Here is a 24,804-nt window from a genome sequence, read left to right on the forward strand (position 1 = left end):
AATCTGGCTTTCAACTTTGTCTTGCTCTAATTTAAACAAAATGCAACTTTTCAGAGTCACTCACTCTTCCCCTCCCGGCCCCCATCCCCAAATAAATCCAAACTGGGAGCTTCCTTCTCTTGTTCCCTCTGTGGGCCTGGCCTGTACCTATTTATTTCAAACTCGCTGGCGTCCAGATTAAAAGCCTCCTAAAATGGGCAGTAGGGATGACCTAAGTCCTACCATCAAAGCCCCTTGGAAAAGAGCAACTTGTCCGAAATTCACACCCTTGACTGAAAACGGTCCTAAGAAAGGCCAAATGAGAAAATAAAGGGGGTGGGCAGAAGGGGAGGTCTTCAGCCCTCCAAGCGTCCCCGCCCCTATCTGGGTCCCCAGCGGTGGCCCCCCACCTCCCAGGCTGAGCTATCCCACCGGCGGCGGGAACGCCGCAGCCTAGACCCCGCAGCAACAGGCGGGCGGCGGGGGCGATCGCCGGGCAGCGCGGGCCGAGCGGCGTCGGACGTTCCCGGCTCCGAGCCGCGCGCGGGGAGCAGGTGGCTGCCCTCCGCGCCCGCCGGGCGCCCAGCTCTGACCCGTGGAGCCGGGCGGCGGCCCCCAGAGATGGGCAGGGCCGCGGGGTCCGGGCGGGGCGACTCGCACGCCCACGGGGCAAGCGGGCGGGAGGGGGCGCGCCCTCCGCCCGCTGCGCGGCGCCACGGCCGCCGCTACTCGCGCGCGTCGTCTCCCGGCCGGAGAGGCCGCGACACCTAGCGCGGGGCCGGGGCGAGGAAGGAAGGGCCGGGAGGGAGGAGGAGACCCGGAGGAAGACAGGGACTCGGAGGCCCCGCTCCCGCCTCGGGGCCGCAGAGGAGACTCCCAGCCTTCCCACCCGACCCGAAACTTTTCCAACACATGCAGGCGTGTTCCTCGCGGGTTTGGGCGACCCCGAGTCGCCATCGGGAAGGAGGCTCGTCAAACAAATCTGTCCCCGGGCACGCACGCCGAGGTACTCAGACACACGGGGCGTGGGGGGGACGACCGGGCCTCCGGGGAGGTGCTGTGGGCGTGCAGGCAGCGGGCGCTACCGCCCGAAAGGGGTTCCCCACGTGCGAGACCCAGTGCTTAAAATCCTGCCAAAGCTCGGAAGTGCGGCGGTGCCCAGAGGCTCTGCGTAACTTCGCCCACTGCGCCCCCGCGTGCAGAGGCGTACACACACACACACACGCACACACACACACACACACACACACACACACACACCCTCACCCCCTCCCCCTCCCCCTGGCTGCGGCCTGAGCCTGCTCTAGTATTTCAGGGACACGGGAAGAGATGCTAATCCGTGCCAAAGAGGGAGGGGTGTAAATGGCGTGAATCCCACTCCCCAGCACTCCCAGATTCGGAGGGCGAGCGCCCAGTTCTCTCCCCGAAAGCGTTCCCTTCACTTCCCTCTGCCCTTGGCTTCTTCTCTACCGCGGACTGAAGAAGATAAAGCCCAAGAGGATCGATGTGTGGGTTTTTTCTTTTCCCCCTAAAATCACAATGTCTCCAAATCCTAACCCTCAAAGAGCCCGGTGGGGTTGAAAAAAAGGCAAGTTACTCCGGAGGGAGGTCGGGGGTGGGGCAACAGCACCCCTCGGAAGACACACGCGCGCGCGGCCTGGCGGGCGCCTCTTCGGGCTCAGCGCGCCGGGGCGGAGTGGCTGGATTATGTAAGTAACAGCCCTCCATGTGCTCACCACCATCTGTTAATATCTTGATATTGGAAAGTTCGGTGCCTGAGGCAAAGCCAGGGTTGGCGACGCAGAGCTCCCAGCCTACTCCTTTCTACTCTGGGGCAGGGATCGTACCGCCCTTTGATTGTTTTCGCCCACTTTCATAAAATCAAGTCGTTGTGTGCCCCTTCCATCACTGACAACCAAGTCCCTCTCCCCAGCACGAGTGTGTGTTTGTGGGGGAAGAGTGATTTTCTTCGAGGTCACTATTGTAAGGAATCCTTTCAATGGATTTGTTTATGGCAATTCTAGGCTCCTTGAAGCTTTGTGCTGGACACTGAGTTGGGGGTGGGGGCTTTATTTTTTTTTTAAATTACTTTTTCTGCCAGCACCCCTGACCCCAAATTCTTGTAAGAGTTATATTTCAACTTCTTTGGAGTGAATCGTTTCTGTTTACTTTGAAAGCTGTTGGTTAAACAAACATCGCTCTGGAGGCTTCTAAGCAGTGGGGTTCCCAGGAGAGAAACCTTGCAGCTGCTACTTGCTACTGATCTCCTGGCATTTCACTTTCCCCCACATTCAGAACAAATCCACGTTGGTCTTGGCCTCACACTGGGCATAGGGATTGAGAGAAAGAACAGGAATATGGCAGGCAGGCAGTCCGCCTCTAGACAGCCTGGAGCAGGCCGGCCTGCACCCTAGAGTTGGTTTTTATTTCTTTTTCTTACTCTCTTCAGGATGGTGGCGGTAGTGGGTGGTGGGTGGTGGTAGGTATATATCCAGGCTGGATCTTCAGCATCCTTCTCCTGAAATAAACATCCATGTTTGTCTCTCAGCTGGATCTGGTTGAAATTCCCAGAATTGGTTTGTTTAGGATCTGCTAACGATTGTTTGTAAGGTTTTTAAATTACTGATACGCTCTCTTCTCTCCTACCCCCACCTACTGGCTTTAAGAAAGAACGGGAGGGGTAAAATACACCGAAGAAATATCAAGCAGAAGTGTGTTTATCCCAGAGCCAGATGCATAAGTGATAAGTGAAAGAGTTTGACTAGAACGCACACAGATCACCCTTCTGATAAATAAGTAAATGTAGACTGCATGGATGAGGTTTGCTGGAAGACCGGTCAGAACTTGTGTTAACTTTAAAGTTACTGGGTTTGTGTTGGCAGTAGGGCAGAGAAAGGGACTGACCCTAAACTTGCCCGATGGTTTCAGAGATGGAGCCTGTATCCAGGCGACTTCTCGTCTCCGGGCTGACTGATCGCTTCTCGCCTATCAGAAAACAAACTGAGAGTAGTCGGAGATAGGGGGCTTGGGCCTCACGCCTTGATCCAGGGCGGCCTGAGACCCGGGAGAGCGCCGAAGTTCTGGCTAGAGAGGTTGCCAGGAGCCTGGCCTATATGTCGCCCAGACTTCAGGAGACAGTTCTGGCCTCAGCATACGCAGCTCGCCTAGCTGGGCTGCGAACCGAGCTCGCTCGTCCAGCGTCGCGCGCGCTCCTATTTCACTCCACAAGCCGCTCTGGTGCCCCCCGTGCGGGCTGCGAACCGCCGCGGCAGAGCTGGCGAGCCGCGAGCCTCCGCCGCCGAGGCTGGGGGGTGAGGGAGCTTTCTTGTTTGCCAAGCGGGGTACCCCGACCTCGACTCGGGCCTGCCTTCCCCCGGGAAAGATAAAGGACTTACTAGGGCTCGCAGGGAACTTTTCCCGCCGCCAGTTCCCGGGCGTAGTGTGTGCAAAACGTGCACCGGAGCGCTAGGTGCAATTGACATAAACTTGTGGGCTAAAGTTCAAGCCGTTTCCTTCCAGAGTCTGAACCTTTTCTCCCGCTCAGCTTCCTTTCTTCCCCCCTCCCTCCCTCTCCTCCTTCCCTGCCCTCCTCCCTTTTAAATGTCAAACTGAGCAGATGCTTTTAAGGTGTGGAGGGCATGTATCCTTTACTTCTGCCAGTTTATTTGTGGGCTGGCGCTATCAGGTACACAATGGGATACTTAAGGAAGATACTAGGACGAAAAAGAAGAAAGGAAGTAGCGCTGATCCATTCACAGAACCCACATTTCTCTGCTCAGTACACCCGCTTACCTCGAAAGGACCCAACCAATAGAAACACTATTCCATCCTGTATCTAATGGGCATGTGGATAGATTATTTCTGTGCCCAGTCTGAATTGTCACATCTCGATTAGAACACTTGATACAGTGGCCGATCATTAGAAGTGTGAGTCGTGTGTTTGCGAGCCTCTATGTTGTTTCCATAATGAGTGGGGGGAGTGTCTGGAGGCAGCGAAAAGGGAGAAATGAAGGCGGGGGATGCTCAAGCAAGTCTTTTTTTTTTTTTCTGATCCCCAACACCTAACCCGGCCGGGTTAATTTTTTCCCCCTTCTTCTTCTTTTCAATGTTTGAATCCCGTGCCAAAAGTTTCCTATAGGGTATGGACTGGAACATACTATTGTCACTATTCTTATTCAAAGATTAGACTTCTTCACAGTTTGATGAATTTGAGGCTGAAATTGCCCCAGGAAAAGTGTGCGTGTGTGTGTGTGTTGCGGAAGGTGGTGGTGGTGGTTGGCCAGTGTACTTGTAACACACTTCACAAACACTCTGTTGTCACGACGCAACACGATTCAACCTTTGATCTAGTTAAATTCGAGGGACACACGAAAAATACTTGTCCCCATCCTATCAAAAAAAAAAAAAAACACGAGCGTCTTATCGATTGGGTGTGAATGTTTCTGCTTCACAGCCCTTGCAAGTCCCAGCTTTTATAGGACCTTGAAGTCATAAACGCGGTTGTCTTATTAAAAGCCTGTTTACTGTGCCCGGTGAAAGAGACATCCTCGCTGCGGCTGGAAGCTTGCGCTTTAGCATTAGCAACTTTCAAATCCCAAGCAGCTTTTCAAGAGCCACATAATCTAAAGAAATCTCGCTGGTTATTCTTCGTCCAAGAAATGTCAAAACAAAGTGAATTTTCTGTGGCTTGACGCAGAAGCCCGAAATTTAAGCGCTTGAAATTTCTTACCTAGGAAACTTTAAAGTTTGTTATCCAGGCGTCAAAACGGTGTAAATCCTACATGAAACCTTTCTCTAATCATTCTGGGGTGAGTGAGTTACTGAGTGGTAATCGGTTGGTAGTAATGTCTGTAACATTTTCCCCCCCATAAAGGTTGCTGTACCTACAATCCAGATAACGTTGTTAGAGGTAACCAAGGACAAATATTCCTCTTCCTAACAATTTTGACAGGAGATTAACTGGGATTCAGCCAATACTGGTCTTCTCATATCTCATGCGCCGGGGCCGACGCCAAACCTCTGGCACCTATTATTTTAATCCCAAACCTACCTGTATTGCCCACCTCTCCTTTCAAAGAAAGCCCGGGTGACATGTATTCCTGATACTAGCTACGATCATTTAAAAAGTGAAATGATTTGAGGGTACCCACTCTCTCCTCGTAGACCACCCCAGCACCCCTAAAACCCCCACTTTTTCTCCAGAACACTTTTTCTATGCCTTCCTTCACCCCCTGTCCGAGGAGCGCTCACTCGCTTGGCCGCTCGGCGAACTCGATCAGCGGTATCTGAGAAATGAAGGGGAGGAAAAAAAAAAAAAAAAAAAGGACCTGCGTCCTGGAAGAGCGAGTGTGAGCCGAGCGGCGCTCAGCACAGCGCCCGCAGACCGCTCGCTCCGGCCGCGGGCGCTGCGAGCCGGTCGCCCCGAAGCAGCGGCTGTTGGGCGCGGGTGAGGTGGGGAGAGGGGGGGCGGGGATGGAGGCAGGGGAGGGGAGCGCGGGGCCCCTCTCCCCTCCTCTCCTCCCAGCCCCTCACCCCCACCCCTTTTATATATTTTTTTTTTCTCCTCCCAAGTTCTCTTGCCTCGCTATCCCCCCTTGAATCCGAAGGCGCCTCGCGATTGGGTGCTGGGGCCGGGTACGTCAGTCAGACTGTGACGTGCAGTCTTCCTGTTTCCTTCAGCTGTGTCTTAAAGTAAATCTTGTTGTGGAGCGGAGCCCTCAGCCGAGGGAGCGCTCGGAAATAATACACCATTGCAGCCGGGGGAAGCAGAGCGGCGCAAAAGAGCTCTCGCCGGGTCCGCCCGCTCCCTCTCCGCTTCGCTCCTCTCCTCTCCTCTCTCCCCTCTTCTCCTCCCTTCTCACCTCTCGCCTCTTCTGCTCTCTCTCCGCTCCTCTTCCCACCCTCTCCCTGCCCACCCTCTCCTCTCTCCCGTCTCCTTCTCCCCGCCGGCCCGCTCGCGCGTGCCCGCACGGACTCACCGTCCCTTGTCCAATTATCATATTCATCACCCGCAAGATATCTCCCCGTGCGTGTGCGCGCGCGTGTCCTCCTCTCTCCGCCTGCCCAAAAAAAAAAAAAAAAAAAAAGGCTCGGTGGGTCCCACTGCTCTCTGCACCGCGTAAGTATCTTCTTCCCCCCCTTCGCGAGTCCCCTCCCCTTTTCCAGAATCACTTGTACCGGCTTGTTCTTGAATGAGAAGACCAGAAAAAGAGACTCCCATTACTCAGACCCGTGTACACATCTATCCCCCCCAACCCCCATCCCCGGGAGAAAAGGGTGTTCTTTAGATGAATCATAATTTAAGGAAAAAAAAATATTAGCGTCTAAACAGTTTCTAAGCAGGAGCCTCAGTGGAACTCAGCGCTCCGCTCCTCCCAGTTCCTAAGAGTAAGTGATCCGCTTGGCTTTTTATTTCTTTCTCTTTCCTGCTGGTGGCTTGGGGGGGGGGGGGTGTTGGCGATGTGTGTGTGTGTGTGTGTGTGTGTGTGTGTGTGGAGGGGGGAGAAGGCTGGTAGTGCTGGACTTGTCGCTGATCTTGTCACCTTTTGTGTACTGTTTCGGGGGCGGTGGGGGGGTGGGACGCGGCGAGGAGGCGTTCGCTTCCTTTCCTTCTTTCTCTGACCCTCTCTTCTCCGGAGAGAGGACCGCGAGGGGGACCGGGTCGCTTTTTGTTCGTCTGGATCCCCCGGGTCTCCTTCCCAGCCTCATCCTTCCCATCTCGCCCGGAGGAAAACTCCTGGGCTAGTCCCCACGTCCTCTCTCTTTGTCTTGTTTATTATAGCTGCCTTTCTTCCAGGCTCTTCCAATTTGCTTGTCATTTGCATACCTTTCACTTCTCCTTTTTAACCCCAGCAGAGGGCCAGGGAGTAGGGAGGAAGGGAGAGGCAGGAGGAGGAGGGGGTGGGGTGGTGGAGGGGCGCTCGGCTACTTGCCTCTCAAAACGCTGTCGAAGCCGAAATGTTGAGATCGGTGTTGGAACAGTGGAGAGATGGTCCCGGGTAACGAGCGCGGCGCCCCTCTCCTGAGCTCCCAGGACCCAGGGCTAAGTCAAGTTCAGTAGGGTAAGGTGGCACTGGAAGCCTCGGGTTGCGGGGGGCGGGGGGGGTCGCGTGGTCGGAGGGGGAGCTGGGGCGCGAGCGCCGCGGGAGGATGGAAAGATCGCGGTCCGGGTGGGGGTAGGGGATGTTCTTGTCCAGCGGATCTGCTCGCAGTCAACGCCGGCGGTCGGCTCGGTTGGGCTGCTTCCATCTGATCTTGGTCTGGGTGGTACCTACAATTCTGCTCCACTTCGGAGGACTGGAGAGGGAGGAATGGAGAGGTGAGCGTGATTGCTACTGGGAAGAAAAGTCCGGGGGTGGGGTGGGGGGACGCAGGAAGAGTGGCTATCTTGCCTGAACAGACAAGGAGAGGGGGCGACGAGGGCAAGCTGGGGGGGAGACATTCCCCAAAGCCCCCAGTTTAGCAAGTTGTTGATTCTTCGGGTGTGCCCGCCACTTACTCCTCAGGCTAAAACTCAACATAGGTGCAGAGTGTGGATTGGAGGGGCCGGAGGGTGGGGGGTGCGGGAGGGAAGTTAAAGGGGGACTAGTTTTGGAGGGAGACTCACAGGTCTCCCGCCACTTTTTCAGCTTTTTTTTTTTTTTTTTTTTTCCGCTTCGGAAGTTGAGAGTCCTCCTGGCAGGCTGAGAAGAAGAACTGGGAGGAGGGGTTGATCGACAGTCTTAAATAGCCCTAGGAGGCAGGTTGGAGTGTGAAACTGCTGTTCTTGGCAATCCAGAACCCACTCCGCCTGGGGGAAGGCTGAGAACTCACCTGCTTGTTTTTATTTTTCCAAGAAGGTCTGGTTGTCTCCTTGAGCTTATGAAAACAGTGCAAGCACAGGGTGGCCTTCTCTCAAAGTCAAGGCTAGAAGTCTCTTCTCTTCCTCTCTCCCCACCCCACCCTCTCTCCCATCTATAACCTCCCTTACCAAAAGAAAAAAAAAGTGCTTTCCTAGACTACGTAGGCAGAGGTCTATTAGCCAGAGGGCTGTGCATGGGCAGGGCCTGACAGGTGTGTTGTGTCAAGAAAGACAGGTGCAAATTTCCTCTGTGTCTGTGTGTGTCTGTACCGTTCCAGACCACTGTGCGTGCTCCAGGGTTGTAGAGGTTTATGAATTTATGGTTGCCCTGGTTAATAGGATTGTCCGGGCTAATGGGAACTAGGCTGTTGTTATGTTTTGAGCCCTGCCATGTGAGTCCTTTGGTTGGGGGTGGGGGACAAGTTGGTATGTGTTTGTTTATTTTTCTTAAGGATGTTGGCAGGCTGCTAGGGGAGGCTGTGTCTCAGGCTCCTGTCTGCCAGGCAGCTGAAATTACCCCCTACTTCAGGCAGCAGGTGAGGGACACTGACTTTCTCTTTGCTTCCCTCTGGTTTCCGCCTATCTCCCAGGTCTGTGGGGGCGTTGCAGGGGAGTGGTGAGAGCTTTCTTTTGTGTGTGTGTGTGTGTGTGTGTGTGTGTGTGTGTGTGATTTGGACATCCATGGGTAGTATGTGTAACTGCCAAGAATACCAAAGTCAGTTTGAAAGTGTTACTGTTGTTAACGCTTATCTTTTTAGCGTGCTTTCTCCCTGCCCAGGAAGAATAGGTACGTGCATAAACTCTTTCAAGTCGTATGTTAAATACTCTCATAAAGTAGAATGAGCCTGTCATTGTACCAGACATGTGCCAGATGTCCTAGTTAGTACTTTGATGGAGAAGGAAAATCTCAAGTATGTGAGAGGTAACTGTGCTTTTCTATTTGATGCAAGATGCAGGCAGTCCGCTCTCTGAAGAGTTTCTTGCAAGAAACTTCTGAGCATTTTCAAAATTAAATGGGCTGTGGGTGGTGATGAAGAAAAAAGGGAGTAATTTGGTTAACCTGTCCATGTGCTACACCGTGGACCTCTTTCTGCAGTGGTAAAACAGATGAAGGTAAGGACTGTGGCTTCGTGTGTGAAGGAGGCTATTGAGAATTCAGTGTAGGCACTATATCTGGATTCTCAGCATCTGATCTTTTATTTATTTTTTTCTTTCAAACAGGCTGCTTCTTGAGTTGCATAGAATTAGATTAGATGGTGAATGGTTTTTGCTGGTTGGTTTGGTTGCTTGGTGGATGATCATTGTTTCTTGAAAATGAGAGAGTGTATGTCATTTATTCTTTCAACTTAAACATCCAAGTTCCTCCTAATACTTTTCTTGGATGCTTTTGCAGTTCTTTCATAATTAATATGTCATCTATGGATATGTTCATTTGCTTTATTCTTGATAAGTATTTTCTATGCTGGGCACTTATTGGTATTTTTTTGTGTCCATTATGCAGAATTCTATTTAGTTTAATCACCACCTTGTGGGAAAAATGTCATGCATACGTAACACGCATCTTTGTTCTCACTTTATTCATTCCCTAACATCTTTCTTCTGTAAGTAGCGCTTATAATCTTAAAACATAACCTAGCGGCCAGGTGTGCTCTTTATTTATTCAAAGTGAAATAGGCCTTTTTTCGTGAATTTCTTATAGGTATTGTTTGCATTTGCAACTGTTAAGATCAGGAATGGTAAGGTTCAAGTTTAATAAAAGCTTATAAAATGTTAGTAATTTAATAATAGAAAGATGGCTTGTGCCTGATATGTTATAATTGGATTCTAGTTAAGTACCTGTATATATTGTAAAGGACATCTACATAAGAAATTTCTAAACTCTTATTGCCTGATGTATTCTAAAGCTTCAAAGGACAGTTAGAGTATTTCCATTCTCTTCAGAAAGAAAAAAAAATTGTTTCCTCTTGAAGTTATTTCTCACTCTTCTCACTCCCTTTTGTTTACTAATATGGTGAATTATTACTTTTTAAATAAGTAGAAACGAATATTTTAGGGATGTTCCAGAAAATTGCTGTGTTCATCTTGCAGGTGAAAAATGTATGGAATTTTTGATAGAATAGAGGAATTTTAAATGAAATGGCTCTGATCTGAGAACTCTATGATAGGAAAATTTAGAATCTGTTATAAGCTTTTGACAATGCAAACGTAATAAATTTAAATATTAACTAATATCAAGTGGATTATTCACAGTAAACACCAAAGGCTTTCTTAACCTTATAGCAGAAACATCTCCAAGGAGAAAGTTGCTAATTAGCAGAAATGAACTCTTAAATACAGTGAAGGGGACAGCTTGGTAGGGGGCCGGGGTGGGGGCGGGAGGGGGGGGAGTACCTAAAGGAAGTCATCTGATTTTCCCCTTTGAATTACTGATTTCCAGATGGATTCACAGTGTTCTTTGTTGGTGTTATTCCACTTGAAATTTCATAAGGGTCCTGACCCAAGTAGATCAGAGGCCCACTTAAGGTGGTTTTCTAAAAGAAGTAAAAGCATAGGCTTGAGCAATTTCTTCAAATCATTTTATCAATCAAGACTGATAATCTATATAATCCAAGCAGGAAACCATGGCAACCATATCTTCTTCCCCATCTCATGAAAGATTTACCTGAACTATTTGAATAAAAACCATAGTGAACACATCTTTGTCCAGAATCTGGACTCCAGATAGAGGCGTAAAGGTTGCACCCCCTTCCCCAAATAACTTTTTTTCCCCAAACTTTAAACTTTTTCTTTTGTATTGGGGCATAGCCTGTTAACAGTGTTGTGGTAGGTTCAGGTGAACAGCGAAGGGACTCATCCATACATAACTTAAAGCAGAGCACTTCACCAGTTTCTACTTCACACTGCAGTGTCCCTTTGAAATCCTTCCCTGAAAATTCTTTTCTACTGACATTATCATCAGCTTCCTTAGGATTCTCCTTGTAAAGTTATCTGGCATTCTTCAGATAATTCAGATTTTAATGAAGAATGTTGTGGAGTCCTTAAAATCTGACTTGATTGTACTTGGATGTTTGTTCTTATCTTTTTTCTGGGAAGAATCTACTAATGTTAAGATACTCCTCGTATAGAAATCATTAAAGCATTTGTGTAGTTAGATGCCAAGTGGTACAACCCAATATTTAATAATAAAATATTCTATGTAGATTTTGATATTAATTAAAAGGAGTTTAAAGGAATAGAATATATGTATTGATCGATAATACATTTGGGTTCAAATTCTGTATCAGTATTTTTCTGCATGCTTGCTGATATTGATGTTCACCAGTGCTGATCAGAAGGCTTCCCATTGCCAGATTAAACTCAAGATTAAAATTAAATATAATAAAAATCAATAATAACTGTAGTTGAAACATATGGCTTAATACATATATTAAGAAATAAGGGAATTTAAAAAAATCTTTAATGGGCAAGTTGATATCACTGATAAATTCATTCCATAGTATTCTCTAAATTCTGAACTGGGAAGTCATGGAAGCACTTTTGAAAGCATTTTCAGGTGATTTAATTTATATTGTAGTCATTTAATAATGCATTTTCTTGTGTGGTAAAATATTCATATATACTGTTTATGAAACATGATGCAGATAAAGTACTATAGTCAACCAGTTGTTTTATTTAATCTCTCCTATAACCTCCATGGGTTATAATCCCAATGTGTATGACTCCTATACCTTCATTTCTGAATTCAGCTCAAAGCTATATGGAGAGATTTATTTATTCACGCCTATTAATAATGCCTTGTCTTGCTGGATTATATCATTTTTGCTATTTGTTTTCCCATTTGTTTTGTCCTGATTGTTATGTCTCAGCTGTACATTTTACAATAGGACCTAAAAGTATGTGATTTCCCTTAGCCCCAAACAGAAACAAATTATTACTTGATCTAAGAATGCTGACCAGTTGAAAGAGAATTGCAAAAATCAGTTTCGTTTGGGGAATTTTAAAGAAGTTACAGGATATTTTCTTCTTATAACACCCAACGATCATGTTTAATTAACACGCATTCGCCACTGAAGATGAGCGTATCATTTCTTTCCACCTTAGAAAGAGCACAGCCCTCCTCTTGGCTCAAGCATGAGGTGGGGATGCAGCTGTTGATACCTAGGCTAGAGGAGAGGAAGTGCAGTTGACGCAGAGGTAGATGGCAGCTGGGAAAGGAAGGATGGCTGTGGGTGACCTTGTGTTCATCTCTTACACCAGCGTGTTGTTTCTGAGCCTCTCTTGCAGAGATTGCAGAGATGCACTTCCTATAACAAGGATGGGTAGGAGGAAAATCCAGATAGGATGTTAAGAGGAACAGGGGAAGAAGATACTGCAGAAAGTTTATTAAACATTTTGATTGGGGACCTGTGTGCTTTTCAGGTGCTATTAAGGAGAAAATTATTTACACGTAAAAAGACAAGAGGTAAAATTTTTAAAGAATGGCAATAAACTCTCTTTTTGAAAAGCTGATATATACACACAGAGTCCTCCTTGCCAAGACATCCCCCTCAATATGCAAGTCTTTTTGAGCTTTAAAATAATTCATCTTTTTTCTTGTTTGTCTCAGTTTTCCCCCTTTTTTCTCTCACTTTACAGCTGTACCTGATTTATCAGATCTAACATGTTAGTGAAATATTTGCCATTGGATTCTTGTATTCCTGAAGCCGATTTCATTTATTAAGGTGTGAGGGGTCACAATCATCTTGAATTCAATTTTGAACCCTAATGCTGAAGTTATCAAGATCTGATTCTATTCCAAGTTCAGGAAATTTCATCCTGAGGCACACAAAAACTATTTTACCCTCAAGCATCCAAAAAACATATAAAGAAGCATCGTGTTGCTTTCTTGACACTCTGAACCAGGTTTTATTGAAAGGTTGCATCTTGATAGGAAAACTGGGGACAAGGGTTGCAAGATGACATCTTTGTCGCTTAAAAAAAAAATACACATTGCCATCTAAGCATTGAGCTTTTTCTTGATTTTTTACAGGTTATTTCATGCTGAAATTATGCCTATTTGCATGGATAGTCATTCTTTAAAACTAGCCACAGATGCAGTCCTAGGGAGCACGTAGATGTTTTTACAGGTGAACCGAAAGAGATGGGAGCTCTTCCAAACACTCTGCACGCTGCCTTTGGCAATAGACCCTGTTATTGTGAAGATGTGCTCTGTTAAGCAAACGTGAAGTTTAATATTAGATAAACCTCGTGTGAAAAAAAATATTTCCATTTTCTTCTTAAAACGTCCATTGTAAGCAAGGAGATGTGACATCTTACATTTAGACAGAATTTGGGGTTAGCATCACTGGTTAACGCCACAAAATATGTCAAGTGCCTTTTGTAAAATGCAAGGAAGAATATTCTTTTTATATTGTGTTCCCAAGAAACAATAGAAGTTCATATGCAGAGACAGTATTTCCCTTTCTCACATAGTTAATTGATGTTATCTTCTTTCTTCTTTATGTATCTCCTTTCAGTCCTTTTTTTTTCTGTCTTTTTTTTTTAATGTTTTAATTTGGCATAAGAAATAAGATTCACAAATGGTGTATGTTAAAGAGTTTCTTCAGGCATTTGAAGTATTATTTTGGCAGATTATAGAAAAAAAAACTAGTATTGATGATATATTTATCCTTGCCTAACTCAATTTATTGTTCCACATATGGATTTCTAAAATGTGATAATGTCTTTCTTTTGCACTGACTCTAACTTTAAAATTTAAGTCATCAAAAAGACAAGATGAAAATTTATAAATATTCTCATACTTACATTAAAATCCAGCAACAGACACCATCTTCAGATATGATTTTTAGTAATAAAAAAAGTGCATATCTGTGCTAAATAAGCAGACTTGTAAAATGAGTATTTGTGCATTTATTTCCATGTTAAATTGACCATTTGTGTTGGAAAGATGCTGATGGGAGTGTTCTCTTCCCCATTTCACATATGACAAAAATATTTTAAAATTCAGTAATAAAGTGTGTATGTGAAATATTTGCATTTTTTTAGACTCGTTTCCCCTTAATAGCATTAAAGCCACAATAATTCTATTGCAGAAATGGAATTTTTCATTCAGATTTCACGCATCCTCAAAATTTAACCTTATTTCTTAAGTATGGACCACTTTTATCTGCTTTTGTAATATGAATCTCAGTGCCCAAAATTTAATCAATTGGTTGTCAGAGGCTGTGTTCTTATAATCTACTGTTTCTTCTGAAGATAAACAGTATCATTTTAGGCATTTGTGAAAGAGAATCATATTACTGGTGCTTAAGCAGTTTTTGCTTTTTTTTTTTTTTTTTAATCTTAATCCATCTTAAACCAGTGGAGCAGAAATATTTAAAAATGTTTCATTTCAAGCAGAGTGCATAATAAATTGCAATAATTGTAATGTGCCATAAATCCCAGAGCCTATGCATTTTGCATTTGATTCAGGATTGAGGTCAGGAAATTTGGAGAAATTTAAAGAAAATGATTCATCAGTCCTTTTGTTCTGTTGGCCAGGGTCCCGGGATTCTTGAGCTGTGCCCAGCTGACGAGCTTTTGAAGATGGCACAATAACTGTCCAGTGATGCCTGACCATGACAGCACAGCCCTCTTAAGCCGGCAAACCAAGAGGAGAAGAGTTGACATTGGAGTGAAAAGGACGGTAGGGACAGCATCTGCATTTTTCGCTAAGGCAAGAGCCACGTTTTTTAGTGCCATGAATCCCCAAGGTTCCGAGCAGGATGTTGAGTATTCAGTGGTGCAGCATGCAGATGGGGAGAAGTCAAACGTACTCCGCAAGCTGCTGAAGAGGGCGAACTCGTATGAAGATGCCATGATGCCTTTTCCAGGAGCAACCATAATTTCCCAGCTGTTGAAAAATAACATGAACAAAAATGGTGGCACAGAGCCCAGTTTCCAAGCCAGCGGTCTCTCTAGTACAGGCTCCGAAGTACATCAGGAGGATATATGCAGCAACTCTTCAAGAGACAGCCCCCCAGAGTGTCTTTCCCCTTTTGGCAGGCCTACTATGAGCCAGTTTGATATGGATCGCTTATGTGACGAGCACCTGAGAGCAAAGCGCGCCCGAGTTGAGAATATAATCCGGGGTATGAGCCATTCCCCCAGTGTGGCATTACGGGGCAATGAAAATGAAAGAGAGATGGCCCCGCAGTCTGTGAGTCCCCGAGAAAGTTACCGAGAAAACAAACGCAAGCAGAAGCTGCCCCAGCAGCAGCAGCAGAGTTTCCAGCAGCTGGTTTCAGCCCGCAAAGAACAGAAGCGAGAGGAGCGCCGACAGCTGAAGCAGCAGCTGGAGGACATGCAGAAACAGCTGCGCCAGCTGCAGGAAAAGTTCTACCAAATCTATGACAGCACCGATTCTGAAAATGATGAAGATGGTAACCTGTCTGAAGACAGCATGCGCTCCGAGATCCTGGAGGCCAGGGCCCAGGACTCGGTGGGGAGGTCAGACAATGAGATGTGCGAGCTGGACCCGGGGCAGTTCATTGACCGAGCCCGGGCCCTGATCCGGGAGCAGGAAATGGCCGAAAACAAGCCCAAGCGAGAAGGCAGCCACAAAGAACGAGACCCCGGGCCCAACTCCCTGCAGCCCGAAGGCAAACACTTGGCCGAGACCTTGAAACAGGAACTGAACACTGCCATGTCGCAAGTGGTGGACACGGTGGTCAAAGTCTTCTCGGCCAAACCCTCCCGCCAGGTTCCTCAGGTCTTCCCACCGCTGCAGATCCCCCAGGCCAGGTTTGCAGTCAACGGGGAGAACCACAACTTCCACACCGCCAACCAGCGCCTGCAGTGCTTTGGCGATGTCATCATTCCAAATCCCCTGGACACCTTTGGCAACGTGCAGATGCCGGGTTCCACAGACCAGACGGAAGCCCTGCCCCTGGTGGTCCGCAAAAACTCCTCGGACCAGTCTGCCTCCGGCCCTCCCGCCGGCGGCCACCACCAGCCCCTGCACCAGTCGCCTCTGTCGGCCACCGCGGGCTTCACCACGTCCACCTTCCGCCACCCCTTCCCCCTCCCCTTGATGGCCTACCCGTTTCAGAGTCCAATAGGTGCTCCCACCGGCTCCTTCTCGGGGAAAGACCGAGCCTCTCCTGAATCCTTAGACTTAACTAGGGAGACCACGAGTCTGAGGACCAAGATGTCGTCCCACCACCTGAGCCACCACCCCTGTTCACCAGCACACCCACCCAGCACCGCGGAAGGGCTCTCCTTGTCTCTCATCAAATCCGAGTGTGGCGATCTTCAAGACATGTCTGAGATCTCACCGTATTCGGGAAGTGCAATATCCTTTCATTTGCCCCCCCACCCCAAGGAGAAAACAAACTGAAACCAAAAAGGCTTCCCCCAAGGTCAAGTTTACCCAAGCTCTTAGGGTTATGTAGATTCCTATCTTCTCCAGTCTCTCCTCTTATTCGGAGTCATAGGCTTTTATCAACACGCGCGTGGCACTTCTGGTTGCACAAAAGCTTTACAGGAAACCAACATCCCTGCAACATCACAAGTTGTTGATTGCCCCCAAGCGCTCCTATTTCAAATGTGCTTTTGCAGCATTTTTTTTTTTTTTCTGCTGTTTCTTCCCATATTATCTTCTTATTCTTTTTTTCCACCAAGAGTATTTTTAGAGGATGGGGCGGGCGGGGGGGGGGGGTTGGAATCTCAGTGTAATATTGTGCTCATCAGAGTTTAACATAGTAAGTTTCATAGTGGAGTAAAGTCAGTTTTGAGATCCCCAAGATTCCTTAAGAAGAATTCTCCCTTTAGCCATCTAGAAGGCTCCTGGTCCGTTTAAAGGCCTGATTAAATCTTATGAGGAACACTCTGCTGGTGGGAGGCTGCAGTGGGAGAAAGATGGATGTGGATGGGGAGTTAGATGCTCTCCTTATTCTTTAAGGGGGATTTTTTTTTTTTAAGGAAATACACAGGTACTGATTTATTCAGACGACATCCGTCTCTCTCCCGTTCACCCAAGGTCTGTTCTTCGGGTCTGGTGCAGCTGCCTCTATGCATGATTAACCTCTGTTCAGCCATACACAGAAATCTTTTGTCCTAACATACACAAAGCAAATTATTTTGGAAAGTGAGAGAGCACAATTAAATATAAAACTCAGCTGTATTCAACTTTAAAAATGCCTCTTTTTAGGTCTCTTTTATATTTTGAACCTGACTTTTGAAATGCCAGTTACATTTTTTCATTAGACCTGTCCTGAACTCTAGTTATTTTTAACTCATGATTTTTTTTTCTCTATAAATTGGTCCTTTCAGTAAATTTTTTAAAAAATCGTGTGGTTGTTGATGTTTTGGGGGAGTAGAATAGTAGCATTTGGGGGCAAGTAGAGGCATATTTCTTTTATAAGAAATTGCCAGATGGATATAAAATTTAGCTATCAAGTTGGCTGTTGCTAACGTGAGGGTTTTGAGCAATTGTCTTGATGACTAGAGATTGGCATTTTCATATCTAAGCCCACTCCAGAGGCTGCCATGTAAGGGCAAAGTCCCAGCTGTGGTAGAAATGTGTTTTCCTTGATATGAAGGTCATCTTTCCAGCCAACTCAGGATAGCAGTGAAGATTTCTGATAAGGTGAATGTTCGATACACATATGAGACCCACTTGGGCAGTTAAGCACAGAGTCTCTTTCCATAGAGAGGAAGAAGAGGATAATGTCTGGAGGGAAAGATGTGAGGACTTAAGACATAAATAGATGAGTCTTGGTTTGGTTGCTGATTTTCAAATCGAACTTTCAGAGATCTAAGGTTGAATCCACCAGTCTTGAATCAAAGCTGTGCCAGGCACCATGTCCTACACGTCATAAGCAGGCAACAAACATGGGTCAAATTGGAATATTGCTGTTGGTGATGAGAAAGGCAACGTACAAAGACACAGGCATTGAATTTTTTTTTTTTCACACTTTGCAGGAGAGCGTCTTCTGGGGCTCATACCAGGCTCATGTCCAGGGCCAGACCCCATTGCTCCTCGGAGATCTCTTCATTTTGAAGCCAGTTGTAGTGATGGTGGGTTCTCTCTCCCCTCACTCTGTCACACACACACACACACACACACACACACACACACAGGAAAGGGACATGCCCATTTGGATGACTATTTGAAGCCAGGTTTCAAAGTCTTATAAGGCCATACTTATCTCTTTAACTCAAGATGCTGGTTTCTGGTAGTTGTTTTTTAAATAAGTTGAATCTTCTAAGGAAACCATCTTTGGATTGCTCCAAGTGATGCCTTTGCTCACTGTCTCACCCTCTCTAAATCCCCTGAGGAATTTTGAGGATTTGAATAGAAAGACCTTCCTTTTCTTTCTATACATATCAAAGGCTTTAAAGAGAATTTAGTTGCTTCTTCTTCAAAGGAATGAATAACTTCTCTCTCTTATGGTAGAAAATTCTGCTCAACAGGGATGGTTTGGAAACACCTGTGTTCATATGAAATACTGGTTGCTTACACCTGGAGTTATTTCTTCTGTGTCGCTAAATAGTTTTGGCCTCTTCCTGCAACTAATGATTCCATTTCCTTCCTGCTGGCCTTCCACCTTCTGTTTCTTTCTCTTTTCCCCTCCACACCTCGCCCTGTTAACCATTTACCTCTTTGCTATATTATTTCTCAGGAAAAAGATAGGCGAGTACCATTTTTCTAGAGTCTACACAGTTCCGAAGGCAGTGAGAACAGGAGTGTTTGTTGGAAGACTGGCTCTCCTTTTCTCCCATCTCTGTCCATGTGTGGCAATGAGTTCTTCCCTTGACTTTCCTGATGATGGTGCCCAGGCAAAATTCTCAAGGTTTTAGTTTAAAGAAATCTCGAGGAATCACAGCAAGCGAGCTGACTTCAGTTTAGGTAGACAAGGCTATATCTGAACCTGATATGCAGTTATTCTTTGGGAAGCTCAATCAAAATGAGGAGAAATGGGATGAAATGGTATCTTCATGATTGCCATTATTGTTTTTCTCTTTAGTTCATGGCTTTCCAAACTGTAAGGGTTAATTGAGTACTTAAGGAACGATTTTTTCCCACCCCAAAGGCATCATCTGTTTCTTTGAACAAAGGAGCCAAGATAAGAACTATCAAGAACACCAGCTTATCAGATAAATCCATTCCAAGTCCCGCACATTAAGCATATATGTTCTATATAATGGAACACACCACCTTGGTATCTTTTCTGATAGAAAGGCAATAGTGAATGTGTGTATGGTAAACTGAATGTCAGTGCGCCTGCCCCAAATGCTCATGTCTCGGATATAAAAAATTTGTTCAGTGTCTTTGCAAATGAATCTATTTAATCAAATATTAAGTTTTATTCAAATTCCAAAAGAAACAGCCAGCCAATTGTTTTTCCTCCTGATGTTCCTTGTCATTCATCCTCTTTGCATCTCAAGAAAAATAGCCTTGTTCGGGCCTCAAACATTTGCATGCACCCAAGTAAAGCACAAGAGCCATGTTCCAAGCGCGGTTAAGACGTGCAGGTGAAGAAGCTGAGCCGCTGCACCCCGGCAGCCAGCTTTCCCTGTTGGACTTTTTACGGAGAATGTTAAAAAATACTTGAGGTTCAAAAAGGAAAAAGGTTTGATAATTTGAAACTAAAAATTCACCCAGAAAACCTGAATTCAAAGTGAATTTCTAAAATATGAATGAATCCATAGAAGTTGATTTTTTACAATTTTGGAAGTCATGTGGGGCCACAGGAGTTCTATTTAGGTGTATTATCTGTAGGGAAACATGACTATTAAAGACTGGAAGACACTGGGTTCCTCTCTTCTCCCTCCCTCTGATTATGAAGTAAGTACATTAAAAAAAAAATCCATAAACTACACATCCCATTGATTATATTAAACTTCTTAGTGGAGCCACAACTGGCTCTATCCCTTTATTAAATGTGAGAATTTAGATTTTTCCTGCCCATTTAAGGTGTCTAAGGGGAAAAGTCTCTTAGAAACAGCAAATCAGAGCTTAAGGAGAAAGCTAAAATCCTCCAGATTTCAAAAATGTTTGAGAATTAGTACTTCCCGATCTATTTGGTTGGCCCTGCAGCACGTAAAACCTCTAACCACAATTCAGGGTTCAGTTGGGGGAAAAAAAAATTTTCTTCCTGCAGCCTTCACAACCTATTATCCTCCCATTTGCCTTTTTGCTGCCTCCGCTGCTCCTCCTGCGGCTGTTGTTTAGGTGAGGTTATACTGTGCTTGGTAAACAGACAACACTTAGATTCTCAGGTTGTTTGAACACCGTTTTAGGTTCAGCTGCAGTCCCCTACTTCTCTGATCTTTTATATTCCCCAGCAGATGTCTTTCATTAATTTATGGATTTATCATCTTTTCTTCTTTTATTCTTTTTCTTTTCTTTCCCTTTTTTTTTTTTACACCTGGCAGCTGTCTCAAGTTTCAGCAGTTATTGTCTATTTTGCATTATACATAGAATTGAATGTCATCTGTCTTCACAAAGCTATGGCTAAGAGAATTGAGGCAAAGCCACATGAGCTGCCGGGACAGATCTTGTTTGCGCTCCATCCCCCCTCACCCCACCCCCCTTTACCTCCTTAATATTTATTTGTGCTCATTTTCTTTCCTGGCCTTGAATGGAGCTTAGCTCGTGTTCAGTACAGCTGTATGTTTACTGAATCTATTCCATCATGAGTCATTGTGCGTGTGTAAGTATCCTGGAAACAGCTAGTGCTTTCTTGGAAGAACAGTTGCTTTTCAGCACAAGCACTTAAAAGGGAAATTAACCAATTGGTCAGTTCAGATTTATTTTGAGGAGGAAAAAAAAGGATTATCTAACTGTTGGCTTTTAAATCTTTCATTAGCTATTTTTAATAGTTTATTAGAAACATATATTTTATGGGAATTTTATCTTCATTACACGATGAGCAAGAAATAAAGATGTATTCTGTGTTCTGTTGCCACTGATCGATTCCAAGTATTTCCAACAGGAAGCATTTTAAAGCAAAAAAAAAAAATAAATGGACTTGAGAAATTCAAATTAGGGTGATTTTGTCATGAAATAAAAAGCCTCTAAATCCCAATCAAAAGAAGATGGATACTTTGCTCTTGTGTTTTGTTTTGTTTTTAAATAAAAATGATGAAAACATCTTAGCATAATTTAAAGACATTGAAAGCTCCAGGAAGTTTTGGGTCGTCAAGAAATCTCAGAGCCGCAGCAAAGCAGTTTGCTTTGTATGAGACCAAATTTGAAAAGATTTGGGACTTTTCCCCGCTAATAATTAAATATACCAGGTTGTTTGAATGTAGCCAGTCTGAAAGAACAGATTAGAACCCAGATCTGAGCATGTTTGTTGAAGTTCGGACTTGCCTAAAACTCTTATCACGAGGCAATAGGAGACAGCTTGCAACTATTATTTCACTTATCCATTTGGACAGATGGTCCTGAAGTGTGCCGGGCTCCTTTAGTCCCCTCTCTCGGTCTAATGGAGGTTACTGGAGGGCCTTTCAGCTCTTTCCTTGGCACAAGAAGTATGTCAGTCATAAATTATCGTCTCTGTAATCATTAAGGATCTCAAACAAAAACACAAGTTCAGTTAAGCTGCTTTGGCTTACAGATCTCACATCAAAATTTCTTTCTTCGGTGTTTAGTATTTATTTTCAGTGAAAACAAAAGCCATTAACTTTTCAATTCACAGACCAAGGTGATCTTTTTCAAATTGCATGATACTAAAGGGAATGCTAATTGATCAAATTCTCAGCATTATATTTGGTTAAGCCCCCTGTTATACGTAGTCAAGAGCTTATCGATATTAATTCGATTATGCTTCTCTAGGAACTTTCAGGTTTCCGTCTCTGTTCCTGAGGTTGGTCACGCTATACTTGATGGAGGTCATTTAGAAACCTTTACCTTTCTTAAATATCTGTGTTTATTTGACCTTGCTTCATGCCATGTGAAATTGTTGTGGAGCTTGTTAGCCGAGTGTGCGTGTGTTTGTGTATGTATGCACACAACCACATGTGCACATTTTCTTTTCTTCTTTTTCCTTATTTTTTTTTTTTCCCAGACTCTCTTTTAAGAGAAAATCCTTAGAGAAGCTTCTAGGAAGGACCCTTAATTGACCTTGTGGGGGACCACATTGATTTTCTCCACGTGCGTCTTCATTTCTGATAAATTATAAAGCCATTAATTTGCTGAGGAAATGGCAGGGCCAGGCTGCGGCACAGATGTGACCAGAGCCATCCCCGCTCCGAGTGTGCTGAGGAGTGCCAAGAATCTGGGGGAGAATCAGGAAGCCGGGATTGTTATGGTTAGCCTCACATTCTCTTGGGAACTGTTTTAGTTGCTGCTGTTTACAGATCTAAAAGGTAATGATGTTTCCAGATAAATAGGCCTTCTTATTTTGGGTAAGTGGCCATTTATTGATCTGCTAACCCACATTTATTGATTTGTTAGCCCCAACCACTGTGCCACTCTCCAAGGAGTTAACTATAAATCCAGGAGAGGCAAATTGTATTTGGTTTTGGATCCTTGCTTTAACAAAAGCGACACCCCCTCCCTGTTCTCTCAGTGCCCAAACTACCCCTCCCAAGTTTTAGCTATTATTGAAAAGGAAACAATTAACAAGATATAATAATAAGATAGGAAGAAAGTGAGTCAAGATGCTCTGTTATATTAGCACTAAAAGGTAAAATGTGAAGCTTGCCTAACAGTGATCAAAATAATGCATTTTATATTTTCACTTACATTAGTATAATAATTGGATGTCAACTGCAGAGAGCAAAGAGAAGAACAGACAGAACTGTAATGCAAAGAAAAAACTCTCATGATAAGAGTTGTGCAATACCTGTTGGGCACATTTGTCTCCTTAGCAACAAGTGAACGTATAGATAGCATAAGGACCTCAAACGGGGGGAATAAATGTTCTGCCATCCTCACCAGGAAGTCACCAAGATCCCACAACTAAATTGTGCATCCTTACCATTATGTTTGGCAATTTCTGACCAGCAATGGTCATTCTGAGCCAGCAACAGCAAGTTAGTGATGGATTCCATGGCCAGAGTCATTTATCTTCCAGAATTCCCATGGCTACTGGGTGGGCCTCCAGACTCCCGGCAGAGGGGAGGGAGGGATGGTAGGTACTTGTGTTTCAAGAATTTATCTCCTTAACCAATTGCATCCTACATGCAGGAAGGATTGTCACCCAATCACTTGAAAAAAGCAAAGCTCATGTTCTTTTATACCCGTTATCCTAGCTCCAATATGCTGAAGACCTACTTCTCTGATGTAAAGGTAAGGACATTTTTCAGTATTAATGTTTTCAATTTCTGTGCACGAGGTAGTAATTTGAACTCTTGGAAGTTAATGGAGATGAGTGTGGGGTCGTTTGGTGAATACACCTGTGTTGCAATTGATTTAATGCACTCGTCCTTCGGTCCAAAGCTGTGCCAAGCAAGGAGGCTCCTTGTGTATTAAGACCAAAGGACTGAGTGCATGGATTTTTGTTCTAGTCTCGGAAACGTCTCCTGTGTCTTTACATGTCTTGGTAACTTCTTGGAAGAAATTTCAGCTGATCCTGGAGGGATGTGCTTTAGAGAATTTTTTTTTTCCTCCCCTCAGCCACAGTGAACTGTTCTGTTTTGGTTTCTGTTAGTTTCCCCATATTTGTGCTTGGAAAGCAAACTCTAGCACCTCTTTTTCCCCCTTGTCGAAAGGAGCGTACATTGAAATTCTCTCTGCAGTAGCTGCTTAAAAACAAAAGTGATGATTGTCTCTTATTTACAACTTAATTTGTTGTTGATGTAGAGTACAGTGAGCATAAGGAGAATGAATAAAGTGACAGATTCAGGACACATTATTCAAATGAGGATATGAAAGCTGTCGGCCTACAGCTGCAGCCTCCCTCATTCTACAGAATATGGGGACCTCCTGGTTCTGTGTGAGTGCGTGTGTGTGTGTGTGCGCGTGTGCGTCTGTGTCTGTGTGGGGGTTTTAAGTAATTGTTTGCAACAACTTGATGTTGTGTTAATCATCTGTAACTTTTTAAAACAGAGATTGGGTTTTGATGATGATAATGACACACATGGTATCATTATCCAAGGAACTCGATAAACATTACATTAGCCGAGATTAGTTTATTAGGGCTGGGTACTCTTCCCCCCCCACCCCCTGCCCACCCCCGTGTGTAAAGTTCTTATCTCTGCTATGGAGAAGCCACGAGCTACCAAAAATACTCCCTTCTCAACGCTCCCCTCTCTCTGCGGTGGGTTTTGTGCCCGATGCCTGAGTTGTATCACTGGCCCCCTTTTGCAGGCCGACCCATTGCAGGCTCTCCTTCACCCATGTTTTACTTGGCCTGGAAAGAAAAGTTCTGTTTTCCGTCCTGTTTGCTTTTGAATTGTGTAGCAACTTCAGCCTTTTATCTCTCTCCTTCCCTGGCTGAACTCCTTAAGTGGAAGGCATGTTTCCTCCTCATTCTGTGCCAGCAGACTGGGCAGCATGGGAAGGCAGAGACAGGCAGGAATTTGAATGGCTGGTTAAGCATCTTTAGGCAAAGAAAGGCTGAGGGCCACAGTAGGCCGGAATGGGGTGTGGACCTTAGTGGGGCACCATCGGAAGCTGACAGATTGAAGGGCATTTGCCAATTAATTGAGGAGCGACCAGCTTCTAGAGCCTAGTTCTTCCAGGAATCCTTCCAATATTTTAGTTCTAGGAGGGGAACATGGAGCAGAGGACAAAATTGTTACTGTGTGTGTATGTATATGTGTGTGTATGCATGTGTAGGTGTCCGTGTTACCTCCATCACTCCTCCTGGTACAGTGATCTGCAGTGTTGTGATATAATAAAACAGTGCTTTATATTATCTAGATAGCACCCTTCAACCAGAAAAAGTCCAAAGAGCTTTACAAACTGCATACATAGGGATCACTCACCTCTGATTGAAATGCAGCCACCTAGAGGGTGGGAGTCTGCAGTCTTTCTGAGCCTGCAGTGC

At 45.1% G+C, this 24,804-nt stretch overlaps 1 protein-coding gene across 14 annotated transcripts in view; it reads left to right on the forward strand.

The window, feature by feature from the left end:
• The first annotated feature begins 601 nt into the window (after positions 1-601).
• Positions 602-24,804, forward strand: part of PROX1 (prospero homeobox 1) — a 55,344-nt gene continuing 31,141 nt past the window's right edge. For 2 of the 14 annotated variants that reach the window (XM_081495190.1, XM_081495198.1), the window contains exons 1-3: positions 1,393-1,688; positions 14,360-16,151; positions 22,995-23,102. In XM_081495190.1, coding sequence (XP_081351316.1) covers positions 14,427-16,151; positions 22,995-23,102 — 1,833 coding nt within the window. In that variant the 5' untranslated portion in view covers positions 1,393-1,688; positions 14,360-14,426. Of the gene's footprint in view, positions 986-1,392; positions 1,689-4,513; positions 4,788-5,344; positions 5,426-5,679; positions 6,367-7,083; positions 7,298-14,359; positions 16,152-22,994; positions 23,103-24,804 lie in introns of those variants that run through there. The other 12 variants (XM_081495188.1, XM_081495195.1, XM_081495189.1 and 9 more) reach the window with 8 other exon arrangements.

Source organism: Giraffa tippelskirchi, chromosome 5 (genome assembly GCF_054371585.1).
Source record: "Giraffa tippelskirchi isolate mGirTip1 chromosome 5, T2T-mGirTip1v1.2.pri, whole genome shotgun sequence".
Lineage (NCBI taxonomy): Eukaryota > Metazoa > Chordata > Mammalia > Artiodactyla > Giraffidae > Giraffa > Giraffa tippelskirchi.